Raw genomic sequence first — 11,576 nt, forward strand, 5'->3', positions numbered from 1 at the left:
AATTATTTTGATGTAATATTAAAGGGCTTTATGTTTCTAGAACGGTATCTAAATTGAGAATCGACACACGTTTAGATGGAGTATTTTGCTGTTTTGGCTGCCAGAGCCAGTCTACCTCTGAAAATAACAAGGTCCTTGGACTTAAGTGACAATCAGCAGTAGAAACAATAACAAAGGCGTGTCCCCGCCCCTGTTTCGGTAAAAAGCTGATAGGGCTGGAGAAATGTAACCACCCTCAAATTCATAGACAGAGCTACGATGCAAGGACTGACCATAAATGATATCAAAATTATAGTTTTAACCTCTACGGGATCGGTGTCTCCCCCCACGGGACGGAAGAGCTAACGTGCGCTAATGTGAGTCGCATGACGTTTTAAGTAACAAGAACATTTCCCAGGACATAGACATGTCTGATATGGGCAGAAAGCTTAAATTCTTGTTAATCTAACTGCAGTCCAATTTACAGTAGCTATTACAGCGAAAGAATACCATGCTATTGTTTGAGGAGAGTGCACAGTTATGAACGTGAAAATGTATTAATAAACCAATTAGGCACATTTGGGCAGTCTTGATAAAACATTTTGAACAGAAATGCAATGGTTCATTGGATCAGTCTAAAACGTTGCACATACACTGCTGTCATCTAGTGGCCAAAATCTAAATTGAGCCTAACCTGGAATAATACATTGTGAACTTTCTCTTGCATTTCAAAGATGATTAAATTAAAAAAAACACTCCTCTGTAAAGTGGTCATCTCTGTAAACCCGTCGCAAGACCCACTAGTTGATGCTTATTTACAAAACTCTTAGGCCTCACTCCCCCCTATCTGTGATATCTACTGCAGTCATCATCCTCCACATACAACAACCGTGTTGCCAGTCACATTCTGTTAAAGCTCCCCAAAGCACACACATCCATGGGTTGGTCTCCTTTTCAGTTTGCTGCAGCTAGCGACTGGAACGAGCTGCAACAAACACTCAACTGGACTGTTTTATCTCCATCTCTTATTTCAAAGACTCAATCATGGACACTCTTACTGACAGTTGTGGCTGCTACGCGTGATGTATTGTTGTCTCTACCTTCTTGCCTTTGTGCTGTTGTCTGTGCCCAATAATGTCTAGCATGTTTTGTGCTGCTACTATGTTGTGTTGCTGCCATGTTGTTGTCATGTGGTGTTGCTACCATGCTATGTTGCCATAGGTCTCTCTTTATGTAGTGTTGTGGTGTCTCTCTTGTCGTGATGTGTGTTTTATCCTATATTTTTACATTTACATTTACATTTAAGTCATTTAGCAGACGCTCTTATCCAGAGCGACTTACAAATTGGTATTTTAATCCCAGCCTGGTTGTGAATGAAGTTGTCAAGGAAGTGAATTTGTGTTTATTCAGGACCTACCCTCCGTATGGAGCCTCTGGTTCGTATTTCCAGAGCAAGCATAAATTGTCTTTAAGACTGGCCACACTAAAGTTAACTGTTGGTGCGGTGCAGTACTGCATCTTTCCAACACCAGTTAACGTTAGCTAGCTAGCTTTACTCTTATGCACAAGCTTAGCTAGATATTTCTCAAAGTGACAATACCAGCAGACACGATATGAGAGGTGTATAAACGATTAGGAAATTCATCTTAAACCACCGCGATACTTAAATGATCAAAGTCATGTCACACAAGGATTTACAGAGGACGTCTAGCAGACCCTGAGTGGCGCAGCGGTCTAACATGCTGAACAGACCACCCGCGTGCGTCTTCGCGCGCATGTTGATTTTGTCCACCCACACTAGACGCGATCAGGACACAGGTTGAAATATCAAAATAAACTCTGAACCAACTACATTAATTTGAAGACAGGTCGAAAAGCATTAAACATTTATGGCAATTTAGCTCGCTAGCTTTCTGTTGTCCTGGGATATAAAAATGTGGTTGTTATTTTACCTGAAATGCACAAGGCCATCTACTCTGACAATTAATCCACAGATAAAGGGGTAAACTGAGTTAGTTTCTAGTAATCTCTCCTCCTTCTGGCTTCTTCTTCTTTGGGCTTTATATGGCGGTTGGCAACCAACTTTAAGGTGCATTACCACTACCAACTGGACTGGAGTGTGGACCTCAGTTCATCTTTCAATCACCCAAGTGGGTATTTGCTCCTAAAAACCAATGAGGAGATGGGAGAGGCAGGACTTGCACATGTCAAGTGTCACACATAGAACCAAGTTCTATTTTAGCGTCTGGGTACGGAGACGCTCGTTGATGCACACGCGATGCGAGCGGTGTGGTCAGCATGTAATGCACTGCATCGCAGTGCTAGAGGTGTCACTACAGACCCGGGTTCAATCACGGGCTGTATCACAACCGGCCGTGATCAGGATTCCCATGTGGCAGCACACAATTGGCCCAGCATCGTCAGGGTTTGGGGAGGGTTCGTTGTAAAAAACAATTTGTTCTTAACTGACTTGCCAGTTAAATAAAGGTTAAATAAATACACAATAAAAAGAGCCCTGTGTAGCTACGAATATTCTCAGCGCCCTACTGTACCTCGACTAACCTGTATCCCAGCACATTGACTCGGTACCGGTACCCCCTATATATAGCCTCGTTATTGTTATGTAATTTTCTTGTGTTACTTTTTGATTTGATTTAGTTTATTTACTAAATATCTTCTAAACTCTATTTCTTTAACTGCATTGTTGTTGTTTTTTAAAGTACGCATTTCACGGTAAGGTCTACACCTGCTGTATTCGGCGCATGTGACAAATAAAATGTGATTTGATTTGTACTCAATCGTTGGGGTATGTTAGCATGCACACTAATTAACACCTCGACAAAAGTACAAGTACTGACTGTTTAGATTGTTTTACAGATTAAGGCCACACAATATTGGGTGAATAGACATGAGACCAATCTCACCTGTTTTATGAGAATAACTGCCCAAACCAGGTTTAGCGAAACCTTCATGTTGCTTAGCTTATTGTTATCTCCCCATTACCCGCACTGCTCTGGTCCGGTCGTGCCTAGTTACCACAGCCACAAAATCATAAGTATGGCTAAACTCCGCCTATTTCTAAAAAGTATCTTCTTAAAATCTGATTTTAAACCGAACCTTAACTACACTGCTAACCTTATGCCTAACCTTAACCTTAAATTAAGACCAAAAAGCTAATTTTTGTTTTCATTAATTTGTATGATACCCACTGCTCAACACCAGCTGTTTTGCCAGCTCCCGCCCATATTAACAAATGCGTTTATCATTGGTTGATTTTGATCCATCGCCGAGGTATATACATTTTGATTGGTTTACATCGATGCCAATGAAATTATTGCGATAAAATCCAGGTGTTTTCTGTCAGCATACTAGCTAAACTTGTGGTTTACAATACATTGACGAGTTAAAATTGGTCTAAAAATAGGCTAAATTTGATTTAATGTATATAGAAACAACTTGAAACAGCTGAGCTAAAAATTGATTATTTTGCTTCTTCCGGGTCAAGGGTTGGAGTTCGAAAGACTTGGCTGGAACAGTTTAAAAATGGCGGTGAGTCAATCATATCTTCCATAAACTTTTTTAAATCGTCGTAAACTATTTATTGACTATTGTATATTATTTACTTAGCGATTGGAAATACGTGTCTCTTTCAATCTAGCATCAGTATTCTGGTAACTAGCAAGTGAGGGCAGAGTAGACATATTTAGATTGCATCGTGTTGTCAATGAAACCGACAAAAGAAAAAATATCCACCCACTTGAATACATCTCTTGAAACCCCGTTGGGACGTTGCAGATGACGACAATATATTCAGCAAAACGTGCAACGTTAGACTACATAAGAAAATTCCGTATAGACATAAAAAAAAACGATCATCAAATGAACTCAAGTTGTCTGAGAATGATGGGCCGTCTACTACAAAAACCAAACAGGGCATATTTGGTAGAGGCTTTTATACTGAACTAACATTTTAACGCAACATGTAAAGTGTTGGTCCCATGTTTCATGAGCTGAAATAAAATATCCCAGAAATGTTATATGCGCTCAAATCGTATTTCTAAAATGTTGTGCACAACTGTTTACATCCCTGTTAGCAGTGTTTGACTTAGGGTGGAAGAAGTGCATGAGCTGTCTTTTTCCAAATCGGTCCATTAGACTATGTTAACTGAAATTCACAAATGACATTATGCTAGACAGACCTGATTATTCACTGTTAACGGTTTATACAAATTTTCCATGACTTCTAACCAAATGTTCATAACTATTATTATAGCCTACATGAAAAAGTAAGTATTATTGGCACTGGAAAGTTGCTCTGTGTGATGTAGACATACCACCTTCTACAGTGGTTGTGCCCTTAATCAAGGCACTTAGTCCCTCACGTAGAACTGCACTGTTAGTCACATGTTGTTAACATGTGGTCAACCCTCCATCTGGAGAGCTCCTGCTTGTGCAGGCTTTTTCAACATTACAACCAAATACATTTGTCTTTATAAAATTATTCCCCCATTCAATAAATCAGGGATCAAATGGATACAGTAGGCTACTTCAAAGCAAGATATCTAACTAGGCATGTTTATATATAAGGCTGAAATACTAATGCTTCTGGGGAGATCTATGCACAGCAAGTTATTTGTCAATTAGGCTACTCCTAGAATATTTTTAACGTTGTCGCAATGACATGGCTAATGTTTAATAGAGGAGAATCCCAGCTTTCCAACTGTGCAGATGTATTTAGGCTCTACAGTGCAGGTGGAAAGGCAACAACGAAATGAATGCTTAGTTAACTATAGTTACCTAGCGAGACAACTGCTACTAGTTATGTTTTGAATTGGTGATCTAGTTAGTCTGTCGTTATTTTATACCTGCTTCTGAAATGTCGCGCTCTCTCTCTCGGGCAACAGCCCACACTCACTGGCACACACACAGCACCATAGACCTGCACTGAAGGGTGATTCCGATTTACATTTACATTTAAGTCATTTAGCAGACGCTCTTATCCAGAGCGACTTACAAATTGGTGCATTCACCTTATGATATCCAGTGGAACAACCACTTTACAATAGTGGCATCTAACTCTTTAAGGGGGGGGGGGGTTAGAAGGATTACTTTATCCTATCTAGGTATTCCTTAAAGAGGTGGGGTTTCAGGTGTTTCCGGAAGGTGGTGATTGACTCCGCTGACCTGGCGTCGTGAGGGAGTTTGTTCACCATTGGGGTGCCAGAGCAGCGAACAGTTTTGACTGGGCTGAGCGGGAACTGTACTTCCTCAGAGGTAGGGAGGCGAGCAGGGCAGAGGTGGATGAACGCAGTGCCCTTGTTTGGGTGTAGGGCCTGATCAGAGCTTGAAGGTACGGAGGTGCCGTTCCCCTCACAGCTCCGTAGGCAAGCACCATGGTCTTGTAGCGGATGTGAGCTTCAACTGGAAGCCAGTGGAGAGAGCGGAGGAGCGGGGTGACGTGAGAGAACTTGGGAAGGTTGAACACCAGACGGGCTGCGGCGTTCTGGATGAGTTGTAGGGGTTTAATGGCACAGGCAGGGAGCCCAGCCAACAGCGAGTTGCAGTAATCCAGACGGGAGATGACAAGTGCCTGGATTAGGACCTGCGCCGCTTTCCTGTGTGAGGCAGGGTCGTACTCTGCGAATGTTGTAGAGCATGAACCTACAGGAACGGGTCACCGCCTTGATGTTGGTTGAGAACGACAGGGTGTTGGCCGATATTGGCTGATATGTACTTGTTTAATTGATTGATCATATTTAAAGTGTGTTTTCATGAATTACATTAACAGCAATTCTGAAACTAATTTCCATGACTTTTCGTGACCGTACAAACCCTCATTTGACAATTTGGAACAGCGCATCGCATCATGCCATTCAGGCTGGCACATTTTCAATCTGCGCAATCTCGAAAAGCCTACTGTCACACACAGATTCACAGATTAGAGGCAAATAAACTTGAACAAAGCGGAATCAAGAAATGAATACCCACTCTCCATTGCTATTCAATGAAGTTCCCGCATTCATTCCGCTTTGATTAACCTTTTTGGCCTTGGTGTGTGCATCTGGAGCCAGTGATAGGCTATTTTTGTTTTTTATAGAGGAGCCGGTATGCAATTCCCAAAAAATGTGAAGTGTCGGTACAGCCTTCAAACAGCTCCCGCCCAAGTCAAGCACTGCCTGTTAAGGAGCACTCCTTTGCCAAGATATGCTACACCTGTTAGGTGGATGGATTATCAAGAAGCTGATTAAACAGCATGATCATTACACAGCTTCACCTTGTGCTGGGGACAATAAAAGGCCACAATGACACAGATGTCTCATGTTTTGAGGGAGTGTGCAATTGGTAACAGCTGTTGCCAGAGAATTGAATGTTACTTTATCTCCCCGTACTATTTGCATTGTCCCCCACCTTTTTTTACGCTACTGCTACTTGCTGTTTATTATCTATGCATAGTCACTTTACCCCTACCTACATGTACATGTTACCTAAATTACCTCGATTAACCTGTATGGTATCCCCTATATATAGCCTCGTTATTGTTATTTCATTGCAATTTTTTTCTCTTTTTTTTCTTCTTGAAAATGCATTGTTTGTTAAGGTCTTGTAAGTAAGCATTTCACGGTAAGGTCTACACCTGTTGCATTCGGAGCATGTGACAAATACAATTTGATTTGATAAGCCGACCACCAACGTTGTTTTAGAGAATTTGGCAGTACGTCCAACCGGCCTCACAACCACAGACCATCTGTAACTACACCAGCCCAGGACCTCCACATCCGGCTTCTTCATCTGCGGGATCGTTCCGAGACCAGCCACTAGGAACGCTAATGAAACTGTGGTTTTGCACAACCAAAGACTTTCTGCACAAACCATCTCAGGGAAGCTCACCTGCATGCTCGTCAACCTCATCCGGGTCTTGACCTGACTGCAATTAAGCTTCAGTGGGCAAATGCTCATCGATGGCCATTGGCACGCTGGAGAAGTGTGCTCTTCATGGATGAATCCCGGTTTCAACTGTACCGGGCAGACGGTGTGTATGGCATTGTGTAGGCGAGCGGTTTGCTGAACAGAGTGCCCCATGGTGGGGTTATGGTATGGGGAGGCATAAGCTACGGACAACGAACACAATTGCATTTTATTGATGGCAATTTGAATGCACGGAGATACTGAAATACTGTGACGAGATCCTGGTAGCCGCCATCATGTTTCAACATGATAATGCACGGCCCCATGTTGCAAGGATTTGTACACAATTCCTGGAAGCTGAAAATGTCCCAGTTCTTTCATGGCCTGCATACTCATAAGACATGTCACCCATTGAGCATGTTTTGAGATGCTCTGAATCGACGTGTAAGACAGTGTGGTCCAGTTCCCGCCAATATCCAGCAACTTCGCACAGCCATTGAAGAGAAGTGAGACAACATTCCACAGGCCACAATCAACAGCCTGATCAACTCTATGCGAAGGAGATGTGTCGCGCTGCATGAGGCAAATGTTGATCACACCAGATACTGACTGGTTTTCGGCTCTACGCCCCTACCTTTTTTTGTAAGGTATCTCTGACCCAACAGATGCGTATCTGTATTCCCAGTCATGTGAAATCCATAGATTAGGGCCTAATGAATTGATTTCAATTGACTGATTTCATTATATGAACTGCAACTCAGTAAAATCTTAGACATTATTGCATGTAGGGTTTATATTTTTGTTCAGTGTACAAGCATCCAAATTTATTTCGAAAAACTGGGGTGTATTCATTACTCATATTCTGTTGAAAAACGCTTTGCAACAGAAACCGTTTACTCCAAACATAAAATGTTTTGCAACGAAAACTAGTTTATTGGACAAATTCAGGTAGTTACCTCGTTCCGATTGGTTCTTCAACTGTTTCCGTTGCAATACGTAATGAATACACCTTTGGACAACCAGAAACTCCGTGCATTTATCAATGAAGGTGAAAAACGGAGGCGCAGTTCCTACTAGTGGCCAACTCAGGAGACTGCATGTACCAAGGGTAGCTGCAAAAAAATGGCAGAGTGGATCATTTCTTCCATAAACTCTAGCCTTTTTGGATTTGGTTGCCACCCAGTGGCAATTCTGAGGTAATAACTTTGACCAGACTGAGCGAGCGTTTATGTGGTGAAATAGAATTAGAACTGCCCGCAACCTACGAGGTAAATTGGAGCCAAGCAACCAGCATAGCAACGGACGCTTTGGTTCATTACGTAATCCGGTCAGAACGTTTCAAATTCTAGCAACCGAATCTAAAGCTCATCGAATCCCATTGTGACGTAGAGGGGGACACTATTTGGCATGACAGCCCCCTTCTTGACATTACATTCCTGCGATAGTACACATTTTCCCATTAGAAATTTTGCCGTAGAGAAAATAACCAGGTTTCCATCTAACCTTTTTATGCGAGTAAAGTACATGTTGGATAAAAAATGTCATGACAGGCCTAAAGGAAATAGCTAATTTGTCTGTAGACTTTCCAAGTGTCAACAAAACACTCAAGATAAGGTGGGATCTTTTTGTGTCAGTAAAATTCATTATGCAAGAAATGGCGGGGGAAACGCTTTTATGCGAAAATGTTGATATAATAACCATCATATCGAAGTAAACTTGGATGAGCTTTTGCACTCAAGGTATTTAGACCTACTTAATTAATTTTGAACAGTAGTTACACGTAATTGTTATTTTTACTTAAAATTATTATTGCAGATTTACCTAATACTTGTTATTCAAACATTATTGAATTGATAAATAATCATTAGAAATTGTCAGGTTGACAATGTATGTAAATCTTCACGTCTCTAACATAACTGGGTCAAATACCTCTAAAATGAATAAATTACTCCTTTCCAATAAATATTGATGGTCTTCTTCTGGTGACATGATGATCGATGCTTGGCTGCCAAATTATTATTATTATTATTAGATTTTTGAAAAATGTATTTAACCTATTTAACTAGGCATGTCAGTTAAGAACAAATTCTTATTTACAATGGCGGCCTACACCGGCCAAATCCGGCCAACGCTGGGCCAATTGTTCAACCGCACTATCGGACTCCCATTCACGGCCGGTTGTGATACAGCCTGGATTTGAACCAGGGTGTCTGTAGTGACGCCTCTAGCACTGAGATGCAGTGCCTTAGACCGCTGCGCCACTCGGGAGCCCCGAATGACCCCCCCCCCCCCCCCCCTGAGCTCTTATGTCCATAATAATGTCATCATGTACTAGGCTACCTGTACTGTATCTGCCAGTTGTTGGCTAGAGTGCACGTGCCAAGACCAGAGTGGGCACAATCGCTATTTAATGCAATTATTTTGTGACAAAACCATCAGTAGAGTTGAAAATGCGATGGAAACCCATTTAACTTTGTTTTTATTCGGTACAATTTAACCACAAAAGTAATTTTTATGTGCACTACGTCATCATGCACAGCCTTTTATCTACAACAAGTCAATTTGATGGAAACACACCTGTGTTGGAAAATGTGCATATTGTTTTTAATGCCGATTTGTAGAATATTCACAAAAATCTGATGCCAATTGGATGGAAACCTAGCTAATGTTGTAGTTTTAAAGCAAGTTTTCTGCAATTCTACACATTTTGTGCAATTCTACTCCTTTTGCCATGGGGCAGAGATTTTTTTGTTGTTGCAGTTTTACAGCTTATTCCCTGCAATTCTACAAATTTTGTCATGAGTTATGCCATGTTAATATGATATTTGATTGAGAATGACCAACAAAATCAATGATGGCCCCCTTGAGGTCCGCGCCCTGGGCATGTGCCTTGCATGCCTGTTGGTATTCATTGATGATTATTACAAGTTTAGATAGCTTGCAAGACTAACTGCTCCTGGTGTATATACATTTATATATTTTTAGGTCGGGGCTTCCTAGCGGCCAGGGGCCCTAAGCGACCATTTATGTCGCTTATGCCTGGAACCGGCCCTGCATAAACTTAAAACCTAATATATCGTCCACTATCTGTTCTATAGTTCTTACAAATTTAAAATAGGTGTCTTTCAATCTAGTTACAGTATTCTGACCACTACTAGCGAGAGATGGAGTGGGTTGAGATCTTTGTTAGCGTGAGGTGCAAACTCATGACTGAATCATAGCAGCGTGCTAAATAAATATACTAAATGTTTTCCTTTCAGGACAGAAACCAGGACAGAAACAAGGAAGGAGAGAAGAAGAAGAAAGAGAGTATCTTTGACCTGTCAAAGTACATTGATAAACAAATCCGTGTGAAGTTTCAGGGAGGACGAGAGGGTAGGCCTAAATCAGTTTTTACCTTTTGATCTAGCTATTGAAAAGAAAGTGAAGATAACATTTACTTAGTCCTCTTCATTACTATGTGAAAACATGCAGCTTTCACAACAGAACACTGACAAACTTTTGCCTGTGTGGAAATGCTGTTCCATGACTGGCCACAGTCCTCATCCTTTTCTCTAGTGTTCTTCTCCCTGATTCCATTCAAGATAATAATCCAAATGTATTTGTCTCAGCCAGTGGAGTCCTGAAGGGGTTTGACCCCCTGTTGAACCTGGTATTGGACAGCACCATCGAGTACTTGCGGGGTATGTAGCGGAAACTAAGACTTGCTTGTATGACCTCATATCACTTCTACAGAAGTAAAAATGCACTCCTGGGTTTGTAACGAGACTGTTGCCCACAGACTTAAATGGAACACGTATGTGATGTAGCCCCTCAGTAAAAAAAAAAAATTGACAATGAAACCAAAAGGTCATAACTTGCCAATTTTATAAAGAAGGTTGTGTTGGGTCATTCATGGTGTAGTTGCGCATACTGTCAATGACCTCTGGCCTGTTATGTCACTTCCTTCTGTTGTTTCCAGATCCTGACGACCAGTTCAAGTTGACTGAGGACACGCGGCAGCTGGGCCTGGTGGTTTGTAGAGGGACGTCCGTGGTGCTCATCTGTCCTCAGGATGGCATGGAAGCCATCCCCAACCCCTTCATCCAGCAGCAGGACGGATAGTCGGCCAGTCTCATTCCTCTCGGATAACCTCACAGTAGTCCAATTGCTGGGGTGTATGTCAATTGTATTTCCTTGATTCCTCGCATCCTCTACTTGTCTCCTTCGCAAAATGCATTGGAGAAGATCCGAGGGTGGGGAATGTAAGATTTACTCCATGTGCTTTGAGAAGGAGACAAGGAGGGAGGATGTGAGGATTCAATTAAATATAATTGAGATTAACTCCTATGCTCCACTGTCCCATCTCCCCAAGGTGTACGTCATGTTTACAGCCCCACACGTCTTTGAGTCCCTATAATCAGGAAAATCATTTTGTTGTAATTTAGTTGGTGTTGCCAACCTGAATATTGATCTAGCAGGGTATGGTGTGATGGCATGTATTTTGTTTATAACTGAAGAATAGTGATTTAAATGTTATTTTTTGGCGGGGAAGTGTCTCTGACTGCAGATTTTTTGTTGTTGCTGTGATGGTAAACACTGAAAATGGTTTTATTACTTTTTACTACTGTTTTCCCAGTCAGGCCAGGATTGAATGATATGGCATATTATGTTTTTACATTCCAAATGTAATACATTGACTATTTTCTTTA

The 11,576-nt window shown here is 41.6% G+C and overlaps 2 protein-coding genes across 5 annotated transcripts in view; one reads left to right on the forward strand and one right to left on the reverse strand.

Moving 5' to 3' along the window:
- Positions 1-3,213, reverse strand: part of sppl2 (signal peptide peptidase-like 2) — a 48,534-nt gene extending 45,321 nt beyond the window's left edge. For all 4 annotated transcript variants that reach the window (XR_011481558.1, XM_024009464.2, XM_070448749.1 and 1 more), the window contains exon 1: positions 2,904-3,213. Coding sequence is in view for 3 of the 4 variants with exons in the window: in XM_024009464.2 (XP_023865232.1) it covers positions 2,904-2,951 (48 nt within the window). In the remaining variant the exon portion in view is untranslated. The remainder of the gene's footprint in view (positions 1-2,903) is intronic.
- A 227-nt stretch (positions 3,214-3,440) lies between these two features.
- LOC111979720 (U6 snRNA-associated Sm-like protein LSm7) lies at positions 3,441-11,576 on the forward strand. The gene is made up of 4 exons (XM_024010401.2): positions 3,441-3,528; positions 10,146-10,260; positions 10,497-10,568; positions 10,847-11,576. The coding sequence occupies exons 1-4, from the start codon at positions 3,523-3,525 to the stop codon at positions 10,987-10,989; spliced, it is 336 nt and encodes a 111-aa protein (XP_023866169.1). The 5' UTR covers positions 3,441-3,522; the 3' UTR covers positions 10,990-11,576.

The sequence above is a fragment of the Salvelinus sp. IW2-2015 genome, linkage group LG19, assembly GCF_002910315.2.
Source record: "Salvelinus sp. IW2-2015 linkage group LG19, ASM291031v2, whole genome shotgun sequence".
Lineage (NCBI taxonomy): Eukaryota > Metazoa > Chordata > Actinopteri > Salmoniformes > Salmonidae > Salvelinus > Salvelinus sp. IW2-2015.

Excerpts from the sequence above, each read along its gene's own strand:
- LOC111979720 (XM_024010401.2), top strand. Across the intron at positions 10,261-10,496 it reads GTTTCAGGGAGGACGAGAGG|CCAGTGGAGTCCTGAAGGGG; the intron begins GTAGGCCTAAAT and ends TATTTGTCTCAG. Across the intron at positions 10,569-10,846 it reads CACCATCGAGTACTTGCGGG|ATCCTGACGACCAGTTCAAG; the intron begins GTATGTAGCGGA and ends TGTTGTTTCCAG.